This window comes from Parasteatoda tepidariorum, chromosome 10 (genome assembly GCF_043381705.1).
Source record: "Parasteatoda tepidariorum isolate YZ-2023 chromosome 10, CAS_Ptep_4.0, whole genome shotgun sequence".
Classification (NCBI taxonomy): Eukaryota; Metazoa; Arthropoda; class Arachnida; order Araneae; family Theridiidae; genus Parasteatoda; species Parasteatoda tepidariorum.
In genome coordinates this window covers 29856787-29884044 of record NC_092213.1, presented here as the reverse complement: position 1 = coordinate 29884044, position 27258 = coordinate 29856787, and the positions used below count along the sequence as shown (strand labels likewise).

The following is a 27258-nucleotide window of genomic DNA, read 5'->3' as shown; positions in this document are numbered from 1 at the left end:
ATATATATATATTGACAAGGAATTTGAAATATATTACATTAAAGGAGATAATCCCAAGAAACGATTCACATTATAAATACACAAACATATTTAAATTTTCCAGGTAAAAAGAAAAAGAACGTGAAATTCTTTTTTCTTAAAAATATTTTATTTCATTACAAAACAGGATTTTTTTTCTTTTAAGTAGCAGTTAATTTTTATATTATGTCGCATCTATTTTTGGATTTCATGCTAAAAAAGTAAATCTCTAAAAAAAGACATAGATTCGGTTAAGACCATCTGGAAAAAGAATTTTAACCAAGAACTCGAAATAATCACATGTTTTAAGCCTACTGGCAAAACTCTTACAATTTATCTAAAAGTAGCTCCTGATTCTTTCAAATAGATTTTTACTTTTAAATTTTATTTATTTTTTTATGTTCTCAAAGTAAACTATCAAAATGTAAATTAGAATAGTCTTAAATAAACCTTTACATAGATTTATATTTGAAAACCCTCATTTCTTTTAAAATTCTAATTATAAATACTTTCTTAAATAGAGCTAGTTTAAGTATTTTGCTGTGAAAGTAAACAATAAAGTTACAATAATATTTTTACAACTTCATTATAATATTTTCGAAATATTCACGGGCTTAAATTTCGGAGATTTAAATTTATTAATGTGTTTCCATTATTTTGCATGAGTGCAGTACGAATTTAAATGCCACATCGATCAAAATCTGAAGAAAAAAATGACTTTTTGAAAGAAATTATGAAACATTCATAATGTTGATGGACTTAATTCGTAATATACGATCATTTTCTTAAGTAGTTTAAACGTGAAATTTACTTAAGCTTGAAGAATTTAGAATGTATTTAATCTTTTAAATTAGAGAGAGTATTTAATTTATTAAAAAGTTAATGCATTATGAAATAAATTTACTTTGTGGTTGGCTTTTTTATTAGTTGCTTGTTAGTGTGAACGACAATCTAAAGATAATTTTGTTTAATTTTTATATTTATTTACTAATATAATTCCGGCCTTTGACCAGTATAACTTTGCCTTATTTGAATTCATACTTTAAATTTTAAATTAGTTATGGAAATATAAACAGAATTTGCGATGAAAAATTTCTCCTTCATAACTAATTTAAAATTTAAGGCTTGGAAAAGGGGAGTTTAGTCAAACCTAGAGTAAACTATGCAGTCTTAATTGCCAACATTTTTTTTAAAAAACATCAAAAGGAAAACAAATTATCAAAAAAGAACTTTCCCTTAGCGTAATTCTAAGTTATCCACTCATAATTTGTTTTCATTTTGATCTTTGGAGAATTTCCTTTCAGTATTTGAAGCTTCATGGCTTACTCTAGGTCTGTCTGAACTCCCTTTTTCTAAGTTTTAAATTACTTATGGAGGTGAAAGAGAATTTGTAAGAAAATGTTTCTCCTGCGGTATAGCGTCTTCTCAAGAGGATGCTATACTGTGGGAGATACCTCTCGTGGCATATTCTGTTCTATCTCCATTTTGTGACATGAAATATAAAGTGCAGAAAAAAGCGAGTTCAAATTAAACAAAAGCAAGCCACAAAGCTTCAAATGCTGTTTCCCCCCCTCTTTCGTTTAAAGTCTAAGTGCAAAGAAATTATGGTAGGATTACTAATTCTCTGCGTATTCTTGAATTATTCTGCCATAATTTGTTTGCGATTTCCATATTTAGTACAGTACGGTTCTTTATTTACGTCGCACTAGAGCTATTGGCGACGGCATGGGAAGCATCCCTGAGGATGATCCGAAAACATGCCATAACAATTTGTGAGACCACTTCCTTAATTTAAACATAGATCTGAAGAGGATAGAAATTTTTCTCCAAATCCATGATATTGCTTAGCGATTGACCTCGATTCTGCAGATTTCATGAGAACGCATATCGCATGAACTCGGTGGGAGTCGAGGATCGAATCACTGTGCTACCATTGCCCTATTTGGATATTTATAGAAAAACAATATCCAGCATTTGAAGCTTCATGGTTTACTTGCTTTGCCTGAATTAACTTCTTTTTACTCTTTGAATTTTTAATTACTGATGCAGAGGTAATACAGGGATGGTGTATTATAGAGTCTTTTTAAATGATCTTAGATATCATTGCCGCACATGCTCAAATGTATTTTGTCCTTCAGTCTTCCTTTTAGTTTGTTCTTATATATTTTTTTAAAACTATTTCTACATAGTTTTAGTTCCGACTGGTTTTATGCTACGAAAATGTGTCCGTCATCTCATCTACAGTCCTTACACACCGTTTTTTTTTTAAATTTTTTTTTAAATGTAGCTTTTTTCTAAGTATGGAATATCGCAAACTCATATGGTCTTTTATTTTATTTTATAACCGTCGTCGAACAGCTGATCCAACTTCGGGTTTACGACTACTAATGTTCAACTCCGTAGCCTTGTAATTTTAAACCCAATCCAGAAGACAATAGAATTCCTGGATCAAGTGTCGGGGGAAATTTTACCTTCATGGAGGACTTTTTGATGGAACAAACCAAAACTTGCATTACATGGAGAGGAAGACCATGAAAACCTATCACGGTTAGCCCGATGGAAAGGGGACTCTAATCCATGATCTGTCTTCCACTGAAGATATTTTTACATTAGTACTGTGGTCGGTGTGGATTCGAACCCAGTTCACTTCATTGGCAGACGAACGCTCTATCCCCTGAGCTATCGCAGTTCTGACCTGACAGATTAACGTACACCAGGCACCATTTACTACACGGGGAGTCTTCCGCCGGTTCTCACGAACAACAGTCCAGCGCTCTGCCAAACAGGCTGTCCCAGCCATAATCTAACAGTTAAATTTGCCAAGATTAATAACCGCGAACTCATTAGTAAATATTTTTATATTCAAAATATATCTGTTGATATTTAAAAATTAAAAATATATTTATTATTTTCTGCTGGGAATTATCTTTTTAAACTTCAAATTTTTGTTAAATGTATTAGTTGTACCTCGTAGGGATTCTTTAAATTCAGAAAATTATGTTGGGTAAATGAAAGATAATATAATTAAATTTTTGACTCAAATAAACAACGAAATTTCAAATAAAATAGATGCGTTTATTCATTTTATTCTTATGCATAGTTAGCTCAAAACTAATTTTATTCAGAATTTGATTTGAATTCATTTAAGATAATCAGCATCTCCTTTATTTTTGATATTTTAATATTGACTTTATATGCGTTACGCGCATTTTATTTGAATGTAAACATTTGTTTAATTAATTTTAAGCCTTTGTTAAAAGTAATGTAGAGTAAAATTTTAATTCTGGTTTAACAAACATATTCTGATCTATTTTGACTGTACATAAAATTTATTGAAAAAGTCTTATTAGAAATACAATTTTTCTAAATAATAGTATTAAATTTATTCTATTGTTGTATAAACCCGTTTTGTTCTTTGTTCTTGACATTTAAGTATAGACGTAAAAAGTATAAACATCAGATTAAAATGAATTTCTAACTCATGATTAAAGCCATGTGTAGTTTATTTTATGAAAAGATTTTCGACAAATAATAATTCTTTGTTACAAACACATTGCGCATAATAGTCTATTTTACGTTATAATTTATAAATCATTATCATTAATAATCTATTTTATATTTGCTTCTGAGGTGTTTTATAATTTAAAATCTAACAATTTAAAAAACATGTGACGAGGTATTTATAAAATTACATAGAAGAGCAATTTATTTATTTTTTTTGCATGAAGATTTCTTTTTTTTCATGAAGATTTTTTTTAACTGATTTTAGATACTTTCGTATTACTGATTTCAATTCAAATCTGCCATCGGTTTCTGTCTCCAAGCTACAGTTTTTTATTTTTTAAATGACATTTTTAGTCAAAATGTATAGGTTTAAAATATGGTGCTCCGACGAACTTCTAGGAGAGTTAAGGGTACATCATCAGGATTATAATTGCATAGGAGTCTATGCCTGGAAATGTCATCATAAGCCGCTAGGAGTGTTTCACTATTATGAACTGCTTCTTCGTGTGCTTCTGAACATATCGTAATAGGAAAAGCGCTCCTAGCCACGTACAACGACGTTTCCAGACATAGGACTTTTTGAGTTATTTTCCCAAATCTCCAAAAAGTTTGTCGAAACATTTAGGCGACAGCCTGTTATTATAGCGTTTTTAATCTTGCACATTTTGCACAAAATAGACTTAAAGTGTAAAATCTGTAGATTTAGGAGCAAAAATAATTTCATTTTTAAAAAATTTTACACCCAAATTAGGCAGTATCAAGTATTTGTAAAAATACGGCAAAAAAATTGTTTCCCAGAGTATATTTTTTTTACCTTTATCTATTTTACTTTTGTCTTTATCTGTTTATCTATTTTACCTTTGCTTTTGAGCTATTTTATAATTTAAAATATAATAATCTAAAAATGTATCATAGAACAGTTCTATAATTATCTTTTTAAAAAACCAATTGCTTTTAATGAACAAATCTGGAAAAATATAATAATTATCGAAGCAAAGCATTTTTTGTGCCTACATGCATTCGAATGGTGCACGTATCATTTGGGGTAATCATCATACTGGAAATGTTCGAAATCTTAATTCTTCCTGACTTCTATTCAGCTGATCATTTGATATTTTATTATTTAGCTAGATTTCAGATTTACATACTAATTTAAAGTTGGTGAATATCAAGTTAATATCGGAATAAATAATAAAAAAAATATTTTTGACAATTTCTTTTATATATCCTTCCCAAATATAAATAAATTTTAACACAAAAGGATTTGAGACATTATGTATTTCTTTACTATTATAATTCAAGTTTTTTAACACCATAGTCAATGTCATTGGTTTCAAAATTTAAAAAAAAAAAATCACCGTTTTAAAGTTATATTTTAAATTTCTTTTCATTCGAAATGTCATCATCACAATAATTATTTCGTAATTTTATTTAATTTTTCAAAAGAAATTGTATAACTGTAATACTTGGTATTATTTACCATCGAAGACCGTAATTTTTAACTTGATGAATACAATGTTTTGTATAAGACAATCAGCGTAGCCATTTTGATTGGTAATAGATATGTTTTGTAATATATACTTTATTAATTTTATTTGCAATGATAATATATGTATGATTTTCCTCATCGCGTAACAGTGATATAATCCATTTTATGATATTACTCAGACCTGTATAATTTTTTGCCATACTAATCTTATTTTTCAATTTAAAATTTGTAGAAACAAATATTTTTTAAATTCAATTTAAACATTTCTTTTTACAGCAGCTGTAAGTATATACAGATGCGTAAATTAAGGATATATTCGTTTAATAACTTATATTACGTACTCAATTAAAAAGAAACTAAATGTAATTAGAATCGCATAATTAGGAAATAAAGAAAATTTGTAATTTGTCTCCTCATAAACAATTCTAAAAACGTTCGCCAAATAAAATATGTTATTCTTTTTCAAAATTCAATACGGTTTATAAGCTAGTAATACTTTTTAATCTTGACTCGTTTTAAACATCAGCCTAGTAGACGAAGGGAAAATAATTCCCTCATGGCCGATATGAAGTCAATTCAGTTCTTTTTGCGCCTAAAGACAGGAATGTAGCTTTCTTTTTAAGCCTTGATGTTTTCGAATGCGCGCGCATTCATTTTTTTCATGCTCTTTCTGCTTTTAGTGGCTTACCGTGCGCGGGAATGTCGAAGTAAATAAACAAATTATGGTATTCATATTAAAATGAAGTTTAGGATCTGCCATGCTAATTTTTATTTCATAATTGTTTTAAGTGCGACGTAAGTATTTAAAAATCTTATTTTTATATAAAAAATTTTTTATTTAAAAACTTTTTAGTTAATTTCGACATAAAGAATGCATTCTGTTAAACTGTTGCATGCATAAGGTTTTATTTTGCATTTCATCGCTGCTCAAAACTGACTTAAATCAGTATATATTACTCAGTTCCGATGCATTTCGGTTTGTTCATGTTATTTCATATTATTCTGTTATTTTTTCTTAAATATTTTTTATTGTTTTGTTTTATTGTTATTATATCTTTGAATATCTACCCATTGAATTCGAAAATGTATTTCAAATAGCTTACAAACTACTCAGTTTTTATTTATTTTTGTATGTTTGTAAACTGTTTTGCAATATAAATGGTTTATATTTAAAAAATTCAGTTGATATTTGATAAATGAAATTTAGATAAAGCATTTTTGTTTATTATACATTGTTTTTATTTGTATATTACATTTACAATGGTTTGAGCAATTATACTGCATTTTATGATCTTGAATATGAAAAGCAACATTATTACCTTTTGAATTGTTACAAATTCATTATTTTTTTCTGTTAGGTTGTTAATGATATACTAATAAAATGCTTTGAAAAAAATTTTTTTTTAGAAAACTGTTTTATAAATGACAGAAGTTTTTATTTTTTTTAAGTAAAATAATTATTTTGAAAAAAAGAAATTTTTTTTTAGTAAAAAATTGTTATTTCTGCAAAAATTTTCTAGGTTAACTTCAATGTTTCATATAGAAATATCAATACTAAATTTTTCAGTAATAAAAAAAACTTGCAAATTACTCTTCATAGTATAAAACTGTTTCTTGAACATTTAAATTATTTAAAGTATAGATTTTTCAAATAAATTTAAAAAACAAGATGGTGTATGAAAGATGTTTTTTCCTGCCCGTTGGAGTAAACCTGAGTGGGACCTTTGAGTCTTTTGCCATATATTCGAACCCTCACGTAAAAGGGTATGCAGGCACCGACCAGTCTGAGTTAATATTTGGTTTTTTCCCCCGAAAGTTTAAGTATTCATCTTAGAGGATTTATTTGAAATATTACAATATTAGTAAAAAAGAGTTGCTATTTTTATAAACGTATTTCATGGTCGAATCTGGATTTAATAAGTTACTGTATGTATTTGCTGTTGATCTTAATTATAACAAAATTTAGAATAACTTCTTCAGTTGTCGGTTACTCGTATTTTTCTTCTTTTTTTTTTATCAACTCACACATCTGTTTAAATTATTATTTTGTTCTAATTGTCATCATGGAGATTTTAGAAGAGCTCCAAGAATTACATATTTTTCCTTAATTTATAGTTAATCTAGAAATTAATTATGTTTTTCAGTAATTGATTTCTGTTCTGAGTATCATTATGCTCATTGCAAACTGATGCCTGGTCATACTAAAAAAAAAATTGTCTAATTAGGTATGTAGTAAGTAGAAAAATTTGCTATCTATATGAGATGTTAACATTGTTCAAAAAATTACTTTTTCAGTTTAAATGATTGAGTGGCAACTTTGATTCTAAAAAAATGTAAAATAATTTAATATTGTCTGTTAGTGTTATTTTCAGATTGCAGATGTGTAGATTAAATTCCTTTTAATTATTAATATGTTTTTTTTTATTTAACTGTTTAATTCCTGATTTTCAATCTATAAATTTTAAAAATGTTTGTATTATTTCTTTCTGTTTAGATAGTAGAGGGGTACGATTCTGGTTACTAAGTGGAAGTGAGTAAAAAAAAAAATCTTTCTTGTAGAAACTAGTGAGTATAATTTTTTTCTTTACATTTCACAGATTTACAATTTTTAAATATCTTTATTGTATAAAAGGTTATTTTTCAAAATCTTTTTGTGCTGACCTTTAATGTGTCAAAATATGCAAGAAATACATTGCAATGCAATTTATGTAGTTTTAATTTTAACCCCTTAACGCACGGATTTTTTGAAATGGAAAAAAACGGCCAAAAAGTTAAAAAACACACTTTAGAACAAGGTTTCCATTTTTTGCCACTCCTGGTTCAACTTTTCTTTTGGGGGACAATTTTGATATACTGCACTTTTGTTCCATGGAAAAAGGCTATATTTTATTCTTGAATAAATAAGTGTTATAGCTTACAATCCTATGTAAATGATAAATATCAATAAAACGATTTTTTTTCTTAGCTCTCACATCGTTATTTTCAACCTCAATTCTATTCGAGTGCGAAAAATTAGCAGCATAAAATGCAACATCACTCTAATTATCTCAAGTGTGCACAGTAAGGCCTGTTTAGCACACTCGAATTAACTCGAGCGCACAAGTTAAGGGCTTAATTGGTTCTCATGTCATATTTAAGCAAGCAATGTCTATATTTAAATTGCTATAATGCAAAACATTTCATTATTCACAAGGTCTGGAGAAATATTTTCTTTTTCAAAACTATACAAAAATATATCATACATCACAGTTAGTATATTTTAAGTGTTAAACTAGATTTTTTTGGATTAGTCCCAAGACATTTACGAGTTGAAAAAACTGCGAGGAAGTAAAATAGTTTGGCAGCTTTGAATTATTAGATGAAATATGTATTTATTTCTGTAGCCTTTTGTAAAAGAGAAAGTGAAATTTTTGTGTTTTTAACATCGATATTTTTTTTCCAGTGACTTATTTAACCAAAAAATTTTCTATAAGTAAAATAAACTCATAGCAACCATATTTTCACAAATGACGCAGATAAGACACTGGTGTCTTTTTAAATATTTTCTCTGGCACTCTAATTACAAGCAAAAGTATATTTTGGTATTTTTTAATTGTATAAAATAGCCAAATAATTACTAAAAAAAATCTGTTAGATTATTACTTTAAATATTTTCTCTGGCACTCTAATTACAAGCAGAAGTATATTTTGATATTTTTTAATTGTATAAAACAGCCGAATAATTACTAAAAGAAATCTGTTAGATTATTACTTTAAATATTTTCTCTGGCACTCTAATTACAAGCAAAAATATATTTTGGTATTTTTAAATTATATAAAACTGCCAAATAATTACTAAAGAAAATCTGTTAGATTATTACAATTATATTTGTACTAAAATATGAAATCCAAAAGAAACAAAAGCTAGTTTAAACTTTTTTCCATTCATATTTAAAAATATATCAATAGTTGGTTTTGTAAATTAAAGAATTAAAGAAAATTCAATGATGAATAACTGTGTCTATATGAGCTAAAGCTGCAATTAGATGCAAATTAGAAAAATTGTTTGGAAGTAAACAGTGTTTAAAAGATTTTACCATTAATGCAGAAAAAGACTGTATTTTATAACAATAAATTTTTTAAAATGGTAAATGTAATATTTTTCACTTATTGTGATCTAAAATAATACGAAATAAAGTAAGGCAAAAAAAAAAAAAAAAAAAAANAAAAAAAAAATATGGAAAATATGTTTAATAAAAATTCTGTGTCAAATGGTTAAAGAGCATTCCTGTTATTTTAAAAATTTTTTTTTCTTCCTCCAATGCCCAACTGGGAAATGACATTTCGTCAATACAGGCATCTAAAGGGCATATTAGTTGGCCACTCTTTCAGAAGCCCCATATTAGGTGGGCCTATATTTCTTTCACAGTAAGGATAGATAGTACCGAGAATGAAAGAACATCCATGCCTTGTCTGGGATTTGTACCCAGAATCTTTCTGATGCAAGGCCAGATCCTTGACCCCTACACAGATCAGTCCACATTTAAATTATTATGATTCTCACAACTTCTGATTTCAAATAAAGCCATCATGTTGTCAGAGTTTCAAGTAATATATTGTTTGAACTGCTGCATTTTTAATAAGTTGAAAACTTATTTCTTGATTAAAAAACTAATGTTTTTTTGGTAGTGCCTCAAGTTCTTTTCAGAAATTGCTGAACCAAACATTTTATTTTTATATTGTCTAAAATAATGTTTTTTTTTTATTCTGTCCTAACAAGTATTTCCAATTTTTGCCATTTTAGGTTTCAATATTTAATAGGTACTATGACATAGTAAAACAACTACACAGTTAAATGATTCAAGAATCCATTAGTATTTTTAGGTAGTATTTAACAAAATTTAATTTATCTCGATGCTGACATTCATTGAAATATTGTTTTTTCCCCTTCAAAATGGCTGCATAATGCAGCAATTTTTTTTTGTTAATTCAATTTAGATATTTTGTGTCATTGATCTAATGTAGTGTAGATCCTTGATCCATAAGAGAGATAGTATTTTTTTTTTAAAATAGTAAAATAATCTGGCAGTTGTGTAGTTTTTAAATTGTTAAAAATGCTCTATCTCACATATTTCATTATAAAGACTGAATAATGGTTACAAGAGAATGTGCACTGTCTCCGAAAGCTCTATGGCATACTTTCCCCCCTACAATATAATAAAAGTTGCTATTTCAATTTGAGCTGAGAAAATCTCTGAGATTACTTAGATATTATGCAAAGTATTAATCAGATACCATGGTTAAAATATGATATTTTTACAGTATATAAATCATTATATGAGCTGCCTTGCTAAAAAACAAATATTATATTTTACAACAGACTCAAAATACACAAACTAAACTTAGTGACGATACATAAAATTCAATTACTGCAACAGTAATAAATTGTAGAATAAAAATCTTACATTTTATTGACATTTTTTACAAAGGATAATTCTACAATAAATGGCAGGCTGAACCTATGAGGCAGGAGCATTGGTATTTCTAAGAAAATAGGAAGGTAAGATCCTGAATTATGCCTTAATGGATAATAGTGACTTTCGATGTAGCTGTTATAGATGTGCTATTTCTGCTATATTTATGATTAAGCATCGATAGCAAGTCTGTACAATATTTTCACAATGCTTGGAATTGAGAATCTTGGCGCTTGTCCATTTGGGTCAAATGAAATTTTTAATTTCCCTTCCTTCCTGAAAAACAAAATTTTTGTTAAGATCAAGATTTGTTTTCAACTAAAGTCAGCTTACAATTTAACAGTGAATTCAATCCCTTCATATTTTATCTTCTTTCTTTTCAATAACTATTTACAGGGATGATTTCATTGTAGTAAAAATTGCATTTAAGCAAGATAAATAAATTAAAATATATATTATTAAAAACTTGGTGCCTTTCTAAAATTGTCATGGATTAAAAAATATTTCTTCAAACACCTAACATATTTTCATACACGAACTCTCCTGGGAACATGCAGGTTTCCCTGAAAAATATAGAATTTAAATTGCTTTTTCGATTTATTTTCAATATTAGTTTAATCAAAGAGTTCACCTCATCACAGTCTTGGACTTTCTCCTGCTGTGAAAACAAGAAAAAACTCATTTCAAAGAGTTTTATAAACGAGTTTTATTGTCAAGGAGTCATATAACTTCTTTTGGTACTTCTTTAGCTAACCGGAGTCAAACCCTGTCCTAAATGTTAACCCCACCCCCGCTACTTGAAATAGTTTAATCTCGAAACCATTTCCATCGACAGTCCTCTAGACATTGGGCGAGAGGAGTTCTTTAAATTCGACAGACAGACAGTATGCTAAAACTAAATTTTGTTTTAAAATATATTATTGATTATTTTCTAAAAATTCATAATTATTACTTTCTTAGTGCTAGTCTTACTTCTAGACCATAAAGATCCAATCATTTGATCAAAAGTTATTGTGGGTGATCAGTTTTTCCCCCGGTGCACTGTACATCTCATTTCAGTTGAACAGTTCTAGAGGACGAATATCATTGACATATTTATAAGAATTTCTCTTCTCATTTTTTTAAGAGAGTAGTATGTTCACTTAATATGTAATTTGTACTTTATTGGAGTGTAAATTAAAACAAACAAAAAAATACATTGACTAAAAATCAGTGGACTGGAAAAGGTTAATAACCATATTTAATTATTTTTTCAATTTAATTGTTTAGTATAATATTCAACAGATTTACTTATTTGATTTTATAGTGTTTTGAGTTTTATATATATATATTTTTTAATTTCAGTTAATTGCATCTAGGAATTAAAGTTTAAATATGTCTCCCGACTTGTGGAAAGAGCTTAACACAGCCCTTCAGTATCAGCTGAAGCCTAATGGTTATTCTGGCCATTTATTGAGCCATTTTGATGCCAAAAAAACTCATCTTGAAGACATAATCAAAAGAACTGCTCTGATGAGTGAAAGTAATTCCGTCTTGATCATTGGCTCCAGTGGAAGTGGGAAAGCTGCATTATTAGAATGCGTCGTAGAAAAAGTGTTCCAAGACCGGGCTGTTTGCGATAACATGTTGCAGGTTTCTCTGGATGGTATGATACATATTGATGGTAACACTGCTTTGCAAGATATAACTCGCCAGCTCAAATTGCAAGAAGTGGAGGATGCACCATTGAGAAGTTTTTCTGAGAAGCTTCGGTTGCTGTTGGATACTCTAAAAAGTGGAACTAAGAAAAGTAAATCCGTTCTGTTCATTCTGAACCAGTTTGATCTGTTCTGCAAGCATAAGAACCAAAATCTTCTTTACAATCTTTTTGACATAGTACAATCTCAGCAAACTCCAATCTGTGTTGTTGGTGTGTGTTGCCAACCTGATATTTTGCAGAAATTGGAAAATAGGGTTAATTCTAGATTTTCTCATCAGAAAATTCTCCTTTGTGAGAGTATAACTCTAGAAGATTACATTGAGTCTGCCAAACATTTCTTATCTTTGCACAACTTTGAAGATGCCAAGTTCCAAAAGCGTTGGAATTCAGAAATTGCCAGTTTGTTTAAAGAATCTGAAGTAAAAGATATTCTTGAGTGGCTCTTAAATCGTCAAAGAACTTTACGTGCATTGAAGAATCTTTTAACCTATGCTGTTCTAAACATGAAAAGATCCCAACCGAAGCTTACTGTTGAGGACATTCAAACTGCTTACAAGAAATATTTTCCCGATTATAAAAGTGAGCTTATTCTTGGGTTATCTGTACTTGATGTGTCGTTAGTTGTTGCAATGACTCATATAACTGAAATTTATGATGGGGAACCATTTAATTTTGAAATAGTTTTTAGTGAGCTGGATAAATTCTTACGCAATAGAATGAAATGGACTATTGAAAAAGCTGTAGTGAGAAAATCTTTCGAGCGCTTATTGCGGATAGAACTAGTTAAATCTTGTGGCGATTCTACTTCTTGCGAATTGAGAAATTACATGCCTGTTAGATTGATGATAAGACCTTATGAAATTAAGAAAATCTTAGGAAAATATCAAAATTTGCCTGGTGAATTAAAAAATTGGATTGAATCATCATTGAATCCATAATTGAATCATATTTAAGTTGCTGTTTAGATGAAAGAATTTTGAATTTAGTTAAAAAAAAAGTTGTTTTTAATAAAATTCTCAATTTTAATTGTTATTTTATCTTAAGTTTCATTTTTGTATTTGATTAAGTATATTTTGTAATTTTGTAGCTATAATAGCTTTTCTGGAAAATATTTAAAGTATTTAATAGCATTTTTTTTTTTTTTTTTTGAGAAAAGTTTTTCAATTTTCTTTGTATACAGATATTATAATGCTGTGGTTTCAAATTGTAAGCCTATAATTAAATTAAGATGCATTAAATACAGATACAACTAAGTTAAAAATAAATTAGCTAATAATAAAAAGAACCATTTTATTGTATTTAACTTAGTAAAGTTCCATAATTGCCACACAATATGTGATCTTTCATAAAATATACCACTGATAACAATACAATTAGTTCCAATTATTAATGGCAAAGTTTTTGAATAATGATTTTTGGAAGATTCTTTTATTATAAAAGAACTAAATAGCATTTTTTAAATGTAAATACAAGTGAAAAATTAAAATCAAATATTTTCTTATTGGCTTCAAACTGTAAGAAAAGAAATAAAAAGTTAAATATTTGTGAAATGACTGTTCTTTTAAAACTGTAACTCACCATAATAAAATTATTGTACAGTAGAGCGCCGATTATCCGAACTGCTCGGACCGAACGTGGTACGGATAATGAAAAGTTGTTTAAATGATAATTATTTATGCACTAACTTCCCTTTGCACTTTTTCCAGGCTTAGGACTGGCAGTACTATCTAAAATAACTCTGGCGTGTTTAAAAGTTTTTTTTCTCCATTTTTAAATATTTATTTATTTATTTTTATTTCGATTTTTTTAAAATCATATTTCAGCTTTTTTATAATTTTTTTGTGAATTACTGATTTTACCACTTTTTTTAAATTATTTTCCATTTCAAAAGAAATCCAGCAAAGACTTTTTTTTCAAAGAAGATACTCTTTTTTGAGCAGCCATATCCCTTATTCTTTTTTAAATAAATCAACTGAACTGGATCAGCATCATTTTGACGCTCTAGCCAAATCATTGCAGTATCTAATGAATTGCATGCTTCTATATGAGAAGGTCCACTATCTTGAACTTGAACTCCTACTTCTTCCTCTTCGTCTGTGGAGTTCCAATTCCAATTGGAAGATAATTTTCCTTTGAAGAGTGCTAAAGGGGTATGTAGGTTTAACTGTATAACAATACATGTATTATGTATGGCTTTCTAAATTTAGAAAAATTGTCAATAAGTTAAATATTCTAAACTTTAAAAAAAAAAAAAAAAAGAATTCGGATAATCGGCTTTCTACTGTATTAGTAAAAATCATTATTTTTTAAGCTTTCATAAATGAAAATTGAATTACCTCATTTTTCAGTTATTGTGCAACAGAAAGAATTTTTTCACATGCAGTTAACCCTTTACAGGGCAATTTTTTTGGCCATTTTTTTGGTAATTAAAAATATCTCAAAGAAAATTAAATTCTATTTTTATTTTGTTTATAAATTGTAGGTAACTGAATAAATTTTCTTCAATTAGTTACCTTCCTTAGTTCATTTAAGTGTAAGTCCAAAAGTTTTCAAGTTTAAGTCATACAAAAAATCAATATTAGCTAGACCTCGTTAAATATTATTATTTTATTTTAATTAAAAATTTTTTTTTTTATCCTAGCTATCAAATTATTAGGATCTCATTTTTAAAATCTGAAATACAATAAATATTTTTTTGCGATTTAAAATAAATTGTTATTATTTATATCCCCATTTAATTTTATCGAATTTGTATGCGCTCGAAATTGGAGATAAACAAAAATAAAAATTTACTTCCGAATATAATTCTAAAAGCTAAATTCTAATTAAATGTAATCTAATACATTGTGTCCCTTTAACCAAGACATAGAAATTACATTTACAGAGTCAAAAAGAACTGGAGAACACTTCTCCCGAATTTCGCAACGAAATTAATCCATATTCTCATATTTACCCAATCTCTCATTTTTGGCTATCCAAAAATACTTATATATTGCTAAACACTTCTTTCTTAAATGATCTCTTATTAGTGTAAACAGTGCTCTTCATTAAAGTTGCTAAGGGTAGCAGTTGATTTATTTTCCCCATCTTGCTATTTGAAATGTGATCACACTGGAGGCAGGGAAACGGTTGCCATGGCGACCGAGGAGGAAGGGGATGCGGGGGCGATTCAAGAGGAGGGGTTGGGGGGGGGAAGCAGCTACTTTGGAAAAGGAACATATCCTCAGGATAAAGCACGTCACTGAAAATAGCTACTGCATCATTCCGATCCAGTTTATCTTTCTTACAAGTTGTCTGCGTATCAGACAAAAACCTGAGTAATATCGATTTTTAGATTCTGTCCCTCCCCCCCTCCTTTCGCATACTTTTTTCCCCTTTTATAAAATATTTTATCCCTTTCTTTTTCCCCTTTCACCCGAATACTTTCTTCCGTGATTTTGTTTCGTAAACTAATTGGCTGAGAGCAGATTGTGTTGAGTTGAAATTGTTTATCTATGAAGGGATTTTGTGAGTTCTTTTCTCAAACAAGTAATTTGCTTTTAAGGTGGGATTTGTATTGATAATTGTATTAGCTCCTTGTTATGTGGAGACTTTATTAACTTTTACTGCCGCTAATTAGAATGGAATTATTATTTGTAATTTTTTTTTTATTATTTCAAATTGTATTCGAAATTGAAATTGTTTGGTATGCTAATTGTGTTCAACAAACAGCCCTGCTATTATTACATCTGATTTATAATGAACTGAAAATATATATTTGCCGTCACATTTTTTTATTGTGAAAAATACAACTTTTTTTTTATTAAATAAACAAAATTTTTATTTAAAAAAATTTCTAGTTTTTTTTTAAAATTTAAATTTCAAAATGTTTAAGGACTTTTTTCTTCGGAATGACTTGTGTTAATTTTTTATGACCTGCATTATTTTTATGTTAATACTAATAAAAAAGCTATTTGTTTTGTACAGAGTTGTCAAATTTTTATTGCAAAGAATTATTTTAATAAATTTATGAAAATAATTTTTATTAAAACATAAAATTCTGCAACATTTTTTATACATTTTTTCCCAAACTTTCGATATATTTCTGCTCTATATTATTATTATTATTTGTTTTTTGAAAGAATTAATTTAATTCTGTATGTCCTACAATATTTTAAGATGATTTTTAAGGCATAAAAGTGTTTTATAAACTTTTTTAATTGCGAGAAATTTGATTTTTTTTTTTAATAAAAGAAACAATTTACTATAAATTAAAATTTTCCTATATTTTTTATTGGTTTATTTTTTAATGACTAAAGTTGTTCAAAATGTTGGAAGATTAATATTTTCTTAAAAATAATCATAGATTTCTGTTCATTCCATACAATATGTAAACAAACAAATGTTTGAAGAAAGCATATTTTTGGGGGTAATAAAATACTTAACGAATTACATAGCCCCACAAATTTACAAACCTCGTTTTTGCTATTTTCTTTTAAAGAAAAAGATTCCAATATAGGCAATAAATTTTTTTTTTATTTAGAAGTATTTTCAGAGATAGGTTAAAAAATTCAGAATAATCTCAGTCATTAAGACCTAATAATCTCGTTAAATTTTAAAATTTTTTTGTTACTTTACCGTGTTGCTAAGCAACAAAACATATATAATCTTCTAAATTATATTTTTTGTAGGAGAGGAAATTTGCCTAAGGGTCGTAATTTTCCCGGTGGGTTTTAGTGCTTTTTTAAAAAAAAATTATTGTTAAAGTGACGTTAGGTTTATATTAGTTGAAGACAAGATTATAATTTACTCTCTGGCTGGAGAAAAATATTTTAATTTTTTTTGTGAAAAGCGGAATTAAAATTCCTTTTTTTTTTTTTTGTTCAAAAATAAATAAATAAATTTTAAAGAAAAATATCAGTTTTTATTACCTTATTTCTTTAAATTTAAATCAATTTATGTCCGTAAGTATATAAAGGTTTCGAAGTTTTTAAAAATATTTTTATTATTTAATGCAATTTGTTTTCATTTATTATACCCTAACAATAAAAAAATATATATATCACACGAGTTGTACAATATATATATGTATATATATAATCTTTTTTTAAGAATTATCCGGTTCTTCCAGATTTTTTTTTTTTTTTTTTTTTTTTTTTTTTTTTTTNTTATTTTTTTTTTTTTTTTTTTTTGTTATTATAATTGCGAGAAAATAGAATTATCGTAATGAACGAAAATAATTTCCCCTGTGAAATGAAATTCAAAAATATTTTTTCTAATCTTAAAACTGCTTCAACATTTTTAAAATTAAAATAAAATATTGAGAAATTATGTTTTGAAAAAACAAACGAACTTTTGTACAATTTTTGATTGAGAGAAATGTAAAATTATTATTAATAATTAAAAATATTTTGCAATAAAATCTTGTGATATTTTTTTTTAACTAAAAACGATCGAAATGTTTAATGACATTAATTTTTTGGAAAATACAAGTTTAATTCTTTGTGAAATGGAAAAGAATATTTAAAAAAAATATTTGGTTTGAGTAGTCTTGAAAATTTTGTTATTGCGAGAAATATAAGAAATATTTTAAGATATATAAATTATAACAATTTGTACTGAAAAAAAAACGAAATATATTTTCATTCCTTTTTTTAAAAAATTAAAAATGTTTAAGCTAATCCCATTAAGCCAATATTTTTGAGATGAAAGAAAAAAAAAAGGCCGATTTAACAAGATTTGATTTTTTTATAGCGGAAAATATAGAACTATTCTAATTTAATAAAAGCAATTTGCCCTTAGAAATAGAATTCTTAAATATAAATTTTTTTTCCTTAATTTTAAAATGGTTAATAAAATAATTCTTTTGGATTAAAACCAGCTTAAATCCTTTAAAACCTTCATTATTAAAGAAAAAATATTCATTTTTTTTAAAAAAAAGTTTTTGTATAGAAAAAGGAGTTTATTCAGTTTTTTCAATAACTATGGTGTAAAATATATTGTCTGATTTTCTGCTTATATCGGGGCCACCGTGTTGAGACAAGCAACCACAGCAGGTGCTGCTCATGACAGTTCACTGCATAATTTTTTCTCTGAAAAAAATTGCAAAAACGCGAGAAAAAATAATTTCTAGAAAAATCTACGCAGTTATGTAATTTTTTCGAAAGTAAGTAAATAATAATAGAAGAAAAAGATAAGTTGGGAAAAAAATAATTTAAATTTCATCTATCAAGTAATTTTTATATAAAAAAAAATATCTCGATAGAAAAGGAAGATCATTTTTAATGAGAAAAAAAAATGAATAGTCTATTAGATATATGCGTGCGTTGTGCTGCCATCTAGTGGGAATGCCGAAAACTTGTAAAGTATTTATTTGGAAAATACAAAGAAATAGTTTGTTAAAATGCCACCGTTTGGAATAAGTGGTGGCTTATCCATATTGCTCCACGCCTTTCAATCTATTCATGAAATTTTTTTTTGTTTTCTTTTCTTGAACTTTGAGTTATAAGTTGATTGGACGCAGGGTTGCCACAGTCTGGGAAAATTTAAAGAGTGGGGACAATTTTTTATAAGATTGTCATAAATTTGTGGCTTTAATTTCTTGCCAATTCAGGATTTCAGTTGATTAGTTGTAACACAAAAAAAAAAAACATCTAATTTACAAATTTTTTTGTTCCATGGTAATTAGTTAAAGCATTTTGTTTCCACGACCTTTTTCTACCAGTGATTTTTTTTCTCCAACAAATGCGTTTACATTTCTCTGGAAAGGGAATCTGTAAAATGAATCACACTTTATATGCAGTTGATAATTTTTCTTCATTTACCTAGAGACAGAAAGGCAAACAATTATCATTTATTTGAAACTTTTTATTGATGATTTTCGGATTAATAAATTATAATTTGAAAACTTATATTTTTTCGATTTTATTTATACGTTTTTTGCATAGGGTAGAAGTGGCTAGTGTAAACACAGAGCTGTAATGTAGAAAAATGGAATATTTATGTTTTTCACACGATTAGTTCTATGTAAATTTTGAAAACAGTGGAAAACTGTATTACATTTTTAAATGTAAATGCATGACAAAACTCTTGGCAGTTAATTATCAAATTAATAAAAAAGATTTTTATGGTGAAAAAGTAACTTCTGGATTTACTTTTTAATTGCTATTTCAGATTTTTATTCATTTTTTTTTCTTTTGAAAAGATAATAAGAGTTTACGATTTTATAAATTTTTAAAAATTTATGTAAAAAATTATATAATGTATTAAATTATGTAAAAACTTTATAAATTTTTACATAATTTAATACTATTTTTTGAGTCTTCTTTTTAGTTAAATAATTATGAGTTTAATCAAACAAATAATTCTAAGGGGACAGTGTAGATAAGGGATAAGGAGTCAATATTAACAGGTTTTCCACGAATCTGTTATTGATAGCAAATTTACGTTATTGCCAGCAAGAATTTTCTTACGACACCACTTTAACGTCTGGCTGGGCAAAGTCTTCATACAGACAGATATTGGCAATCGAAATGAGCTACAGGTGGTGCAAAGCAGAACTCCCTACCTATGGCAACACTTTACATACTTTCACCATTAGCATGTGAATAGTTATAGAGGAAAAGGTACGTTAGTTTCTGTCTTGATTTTCAAATAGACTAACAATTTTTAGTTAAAAAACTAAATGGAACTCAAAACAGCATTAAACATAGTTCTTAAAAGTGATATTTTAGGTAATATTTTTGACAATTAAAATGCAAAAATATTATTGGAATGGGAAAATATATCGTATTATATTACCATACAACTGAGCAAAGGAAGAAAGGGAAGGGAGAAGGGTTAAGACATGGAATCGGTCTTCTCCCCAGATGGCGTTGCGATCGCGAATATTAAATCTTACAAAATAACCTTAGTGGTGGATATAAATATATTAAATTATCGAAGTTTTCTCATTTAAGTTACCACTATTAAATTGTTCTAAGAATTTTAGGCACCCTGATACAATATTTACATAGTTACTGATGCAAAATTCGGGTACCTGCAAGTGACATCATCGTAGGTAAATCGAGGCATTCGGAGATTCAGAAGTCAATCAGGTTCAACACACAGACGTGACGTCGTTTACAGGTATCCAATTAAATCTGATTTAAATCAGACATAATCACATCACTTTTTGTCGAGTTGCAAATATCCGGTTGTAGATTCCTGCAATATTTAATGTGCTAGTGTAGTGATACAATTAGGGTAAGAACTATTTGTTAAATTTTGTCATTATTTAAAAACTTATCCAGGCTTAAAATTTTTTTAAATTTCCAATACATCGCGGTGGCCAAATCATTGTAAATCAAATTTATTTAAAAAATGAAATGACAAAGCATGACATTTTCTACAAATTTTAATATTCAGGAAAATTCTGTCTTTAAAATATTGTTAATTGGCTTTAACTAAAAGATAGGTAAGATTATTTACTCAAGAATTGTATCATTTTGCTTTTTATATGACCGGTTTATAAATAACCGACCCAATTCTAAGTTTGCGACTATCATTGTTCACCTTCGAAGCCTTGTAATTTTGAACCTAACCTTAAATACAAGGAATTTCTTGAATCAAGCATTGAAACAAACTATACTTCTTGGAGGACTTTTTTGTTGGAACTAATCCTCGTTTACGTTACATGGAGAAGAAAATCACGAAAATCTCCCACGGTTAGCCCAATGGCAAGGAGATTCTAACCTATGATCCGTCTTATACTGAGGATATTGAACGTCAGCACTGTGATCTGTGTTTGCTGGGATCAGAATTTGTATTAACCACCCACCTCTCGGATTCGAACCTGGGTCAATTTATTAAAAAGCGAACGCTCTATCTCCTGAGCCACCGCGGCTGAAGACTGTATTAATCGACTAAATCACCAAAATTTTGGTTTTACTTCCTTTTTTTCATAGATAATAATTAGTGCTATACTATCCGCATAGCATGGGGCTTGTGGTATTATAAAATCCTTCTTTATTTTTCAGGAGAAAAAAAAAACGAAATATTAAACGAAGTATGAATCGAAATAAGCTTTTGTACAATTCAAAAATGAAGATAAATGTTCAAATTTTAATGGAAAAAATTTAGATGAGTTTAAAATAATAAATGGTGAGCCGATTTGGCAAATTGATAAAAAAATGTTTGCATATTTTACTTTTTGGAAGATATGAAATAAAAATTTCTGATGATTAAAAATTCATAATAGGATATAAAAATTTCAGAATACCTGCTTGATGTTCGAAAATTAGTTTACTGTTATTAAAAATAAAAAGATCTTTCAAACTATTTATTTTAAATTTTTTTTTAACCCGATTAACGCGTATTTTTCAATATCCAATTTTAATTCCGAATCTTTTAAGTGCTTATAATCGCATGCAATTACAAACATGCGATTGATAATTCACCGCCTTTCGACACGCTTCAAAGTTTTATAAAAGTTTCTTCTTAAATAAAATACAGAATTAATTATTCCTACCTCATCAGAATATTATTAATTTTGACACATTACCTAATCCCCTTACAAATTCACAATATTGTGAACCTTAAACTATTTCTGCTTAAACGCAAAGTTTTCGTTAGCCAGGACCTCATAATTATGCATTCAACTTGTATCCGATTTTTAATGCCTTTTCCCCTGAAGAAATAAAATAATTTGGAGACTGATCGACGCGCTACGTTTTAATGCGATTATCTTTAATTATGTGAAGGCCTGAACCTAGACAGAATAATTAGGATGTTGCTAGGAATGTATAATGTCCTAGTTGATTATCGATTTAATACCTTACCCTCCCCCATTTTCTCTTCCCTTTTAAGCGAGGTTTATTCTTAGAAGAGTTAGATTTTCTACTCTGTTGGAATTTTAAGCCATTGAACAAAGGACATATATTTTATTATCGTCAGTATTTTTTTTTTCCATCGAAAACTTGTGAAAAATTATTGCATTTATTCATTATTCCAAGGCTTTTTTAGAAACTGTAACTCACTTAATGTTCTAAATTCGCCATTTTGTTATTCAGAAATCGTCTGCGAAGAAAGGGTTTATTTTCGTTCTGGTTGAGTGATTTTTTCACAACTTATTGTTATGGGCGAGGTTTTAAAGCAAGGAAATCTTAGCAGAGACGCTAACTGAATAACATATGAAGTCTAACTCGTATCATATGGTTTGACAGATGTTTTTGCTTTGAAGTTTTATGCCACTGATTTATTATTTATCTCAGTTTTCGAAGAATGTGGCGTTCGGGGTAACTTTTTGTAGCCATTGTTTGCATACATTTAGAACTCGTTGAACATGAATTGAAATAATAACTTCTGTACTTATAAACAAACAGTTATTTATTAAAAACAATCTACAGTTACTCAGAAAAAGTTTTTTTATGTTGTAAAATTTTAATTAAAGGAATTTTTAGTTTGTTGCTATTAATATCTTAGTTGATTATCAATAAAGGAGTGCTTTAGATTTTTTGCGGCTCTGGCCGAAACATTGCGGCATTTTATCAAAATTATGTTTTATTTAAAATACATGTATTAAGCATTGAATATTTTTATTTCAATTAGATTTTTTTTTCAATTTCTTTTCTCGTTAAGCGATCAAAACTCTGATAAAATGTATAGATAATATTTAATATCATTTAACAACAATACTGCATCTAAACAATTTAACACTACTAATAATAAAAAGATAAATATTACATTTAATTATGGCAAACTAATTACTGAATAAATGAAGTCAGTTACTTGTTTCTTTCAAACTCAAAACCTTAATGAATTGCAAAGACAGAAAATGGATTTGTCAAATGAAAAGTTAATTAATTTAGATCAGAAAGCATTTTCAAATTAAATTATTCTCGGCAGAACAAGTCTTTATTCTTTAATTACTAATGGATACATTGACTACATATTTAATAAGATTTGAAATTACATATTAAAAATTAATATGTATACTTGAAATATATTTGCTGATAGTGAAACAACAAATTATTTTATATACTGCAATGAGCATTAAAATATGAAAATCACATGAAAAAAATTGTGAAATATTATCATATAAAAGTTACATTTTTATCTACATTTAAGTTCTTGAACAGAACAAAAAATCTTACTTCGTTTTCATAATTTATTAAACTTTTCTTCATTATGAGAATAAAACGTTTATTATCAGTGAGATTTGATATCAGTGTTTTATTAAGCCTTAATCCTTTTATTAAGCCTTACCAGCCTTAAGTCTATAGTTATTAGATAATGCACTATAGTATAATTGATATTTTCTACACAAATCTATGATTTTTTTAAAGAAGTATAATGAATCATATAAATCAATGTTTTTTAAAATTAAAATCTTTTTTTAATCATGCCAACTCTGCTTTTTATTTTTCTTAATATTATTCGCAGTAATTCTTAGGGGTTGCTCTCCAATCAAACAATGCAAATGGGCAAGAATTGAAAGTTTTAATATAACTAATTTCTATGACATCAAAGTTGAATTTACACTATTATTTTAAAAATTAAGCACCTGATATAAAGGATTATTAACTGAAATAAAATTAGACAGATTTGGAAATATAAATTAAAATAAATAGTATTAATATTTTATCCTAGGAATAGGAAAAATATATTAAAAATTCTTTCATTTATTCACTATTCCAAAGCCATTTCAGGAACTGTAACTCAATGTTCTAAATTTGCCATTTTGTTTTTTAGAAATCGTTTTCTAAGAACAAAAGTTATTTTCATTCTGGTTGAATGATTTCTTTCCAACTTAGAGTAATGCAAGAAAATCTTAGTAGAAACACTAACTGAATAGCATATGAAATCTATTTCGTATAATATCATTGGACTGAAGGTTTTTTTTTATGTGATTGGTTTATTATTTATCTCAGTTTAAGAAAACTGTGACGTTCGGGCTAACTTTTAATTGCCACAAAATTTAATACTCGTTTAACATGAATTGAAATATTTTCTTTATTTTCATAGCAAAATTTCTTATAAACATGAGGTACAATTACTCATAACATTATTCTCGTATTGTAGAATTTTACAGAAGGGTATTTTTTTAAAAATATATTTGTGAGCAGAGCCTGAATTACCACCCCCAATTTTAATGAAAATGTTTACCTATTAGAAACAGCTCTTTGTAATATATTAGTAAAAATTGCCTGAATTCAGGCAAATGTTTTATATAAAGAAATCCTTTAATCTAATATGGACAGAAAACAACGAAAGTTAGAAAGCAATAACGTATAGAAAAATTGGAATCACATCTACGATTTTTCATTGGTTATTGCATTAAAGATAAATTAAAAAATTATAAAATTTCTATATATTACAGAATTTTAAGGATATTTATTGGTTATGTAGAATTATTAACTCTAACAACTAAATAATTTATTAAATTTTTGCTGTTAAAATTGATCAAATTTTTTTAATGTCATTGCTATTTTAATAAAAACAAATTGAATTTGCTAAACAAAATGTTCATTAATGTTAGAATAATGAGTTGAAGAAAAGTTCACCAAATAACTATGTGGGCTTTATCGTTTGCAAGTTGAGTTCTGGTTTAAAATCAGAAATATGTTATTTAATATTTGTAAGCATTAATATTTTTTTTTATAAATTTCAATACTTAAATATCTTTTAAAGTTCATTTAGACTTGATAGCAAGAGATCGATTTTTTTTTCATTTTTGTTTAAGGCTTATTTCATCATTAATTATTAAATTCGTAATTTTTAAAATACTGTGTTTGCGAAAACTGTCTCTCATTTATTAATATTTATAATTTATTCTAGCATAAATAAAAGTTTATTGTTGCTAGCAATAATTTTATAAGAACAAACTTGTTAGAATCTCAAAACTTCTCAATGTAAACAAAGAAAGGAGATCAAATAAATATTTACAATTTTCAATTATTTATTATTTTTTTTATAAATATTTTTTGTAAACATTTTTATTCATGTTTACTATACAATTTTAGTTTTTGATACATAATTTTTTCATTTACTTTAAGAATACAATCTTAAGTTCTCATTGCAAAATTTCATATAAATTTCAGTTTCAAGAAATATTTCTACTATAAACTGTTAAAATCTTATACTTGCCTAGTTTTTTTATAAGTTTTGTTTAAACTTATATTAAAATATTTATTCTGCAATAGTTTTGTGATTCGTGTTTTTGATAGAATTATATATATGCTGCATAATCAAATGAATTTCATTACATATTTTAAGGTAATTTTAAGTAAACAGAGGACCCTTAAATACTTTTTTTCTGCTTTCAATACATTTATTACATCAAAGAATCATTTATAATTTTTCAGATATAATTTATTAATGATGGGAAATAATGAACGTGGAAAATTTAACAAGAAGGAAGCCTCAAACGAATGGTTATTAATTTATTATTCAATTTGTTTAGTTATTTAAAAATTGGACGAAATAATACACTAAAAGACACATTATTTGATTTAATTACATTACAAAGACCGAGTATTTTAACACGAAGCAGATAAAGTTATTGAATCGATTTGAAGCATATGTAGAGAATTATTGATTTAGTATCTTGATACAACTGCAAAATCTATTCATGCATACGATAAATAAAGAGTAAAAGATAATTATTTGTTAATTTTGTACCTTAATAGAACTATAAAATCTATTTATGCAAACAATAAATAAAGAGTAGATGATTAGCGTGAATTTTGTATCTTAATACAACAATAAAATCTATTCATGAATACGATAAATAAAGTGTAGAAGATAATTAGTCGTTAATTTTGTTTTTTAATACAACCATAAAATCAATTCACGCCTACGATAAATAAAGTGCAGAAGGTTAGTCATGAATTTCGTATCTTAATATAACTATAAAATCTATTCATGCATACGATAACTAAAATGTAGAAGATAATAAGTCGTTAATTTTGTATTTTAATACAACTATAAAATCGATTTCCACATACGATAAATAAAGTGCAGAAGATTAGTCATGAATTTTTCATATCTTGAACTAAAAAATCTATTCATAAATACGATAAATAATGTGTAGAAAATAATTTGTTGATTTTGATACAACTTTAAGAAATAATTCTCAGAAAATAACTAATCATTGGTTTTCATTGAACCACACTGAATTGGAATTGATAAATGGTTTGATTTATTCATGTATAATTGTTGTTTTTGATGCATAGTCAAACTTATTAACCAATTGCAAAATTAAAAATAATATTAATTTTATTTTTCATCAGACAAATTTTTATTTACAGAAAATACACTTATTTTAGACTCATAAAACGCTTGTTAATGAATAGAGTAATAATTATCATAATTTGCTTTTAGTTGTAACTTTTTCAGTAGGTTTTGTTTAAAACTTTATACAAATTTTAATTTATAAAATTCATTCGTTCGTACAGACTCAAATAACATGAAGTCTGAAACATTTAGTATACTCAAATTTCATTTCATTCTAAGTTAAATTTCACTGAATATTAAAGTTCTAAACACTTGTTTATTAATTTATAATGCATGTATCCACATTGGGTTAATTTATATAAATTTAATTTAGAGTTTACTTTGAAATAAAAACTTAATCTTCATGATTTAAAGAGCACTTCGTATGGTTTGAACTGTGTTTCAATGGGCAAGTATTTTAACATGGTGAATGAAGCTTCGTATTTTGTCGATTTAAATATGTGTGGGGAAGAATTCATCGTGGATTTGCATTCATATTCAAGCAAGCAAATTAATAAAATGGCTTTGCAAAGAAATAATTTATATGACATAAAACTATTCTAACAAATACGTTTTGCAACTTATAAGTTTTAGTTCCACTGAGTGCATCTTTATTAAATCTAGGTGTATAATTTAAATTTTTTTATGAAAATAGCTTTAAAATGCAGTTAATTTATGTATTTAATTGATAATTTTTAATTGTATTTATATTACATTTTTAATAACAGTTAGAATATTTAGTCTTAAATTACATTTAATATATAAATCTTTATTTATTGATGCATAATTTTTAATTGCTCGCAAAGACATAGTTTTTTTAAAATTTAATTTGTAGCATTAATGCATAATGTATGCATAATTTT

General features: G+C 26.9%; 1 protein-coding gene and 1 long non-coding RNA gene across 12 annotated transcripts in view; one reads left to right on the top strand and one right to left on the bottom strand.

Annotated features, from left to right (window-relative positions):
- The window catches only part of LOC107446884 (origin recognition complex subunit 4), a 45277-nt gene extending 31564 nt beyond the window's left edge, over positions 1-13713 (top strand). The window contains exons 1-3 of one of the 11 annotated variants that reach the window (XM_071186079.1): positions 5605-5806; positions 7510-7576; positions 11823-13713. In XM_071186079.1, coding sequence (XP_071042180.1) covers positions 11839-13101 — 1263 coding nt within the window. In that variant the 5' untranslated portion in view covers positions 5605-5806; positions 7510-7576; positions 11823-11838 and the 3' untranslated portion in view covers positions 13102-13713. Of the gene's footprint in view, positions 1-5604; positions 5807-5839; positions 5988-7505; positions 7577-11808 lie in introns of those variants that run through there. The other 10 variants (XM_071186077.1, XM_016061663.3, XM_071186078.1 and 7 more) reach the window with 10 other exon arrangements.
- Positions 10436-27258, bottom strand: part of LOC107446885 (uncharacterized) — a 44977-nt gene continuing 28154 nt past the window's right edge. Inside the window, exons 2-3 of the long non-coding RNA XR_011637858.1 lie at positions 20181-20347; positions 10436-10740 (exon numbers count right to left, since the gene is read on the bottom strand). This is a non-coding gene — a long non-coding RNA (uncharacterized lncRNA). The remainder of the gene's footprint in view (positions 10741-20180; positions 20348-27258) is intronic.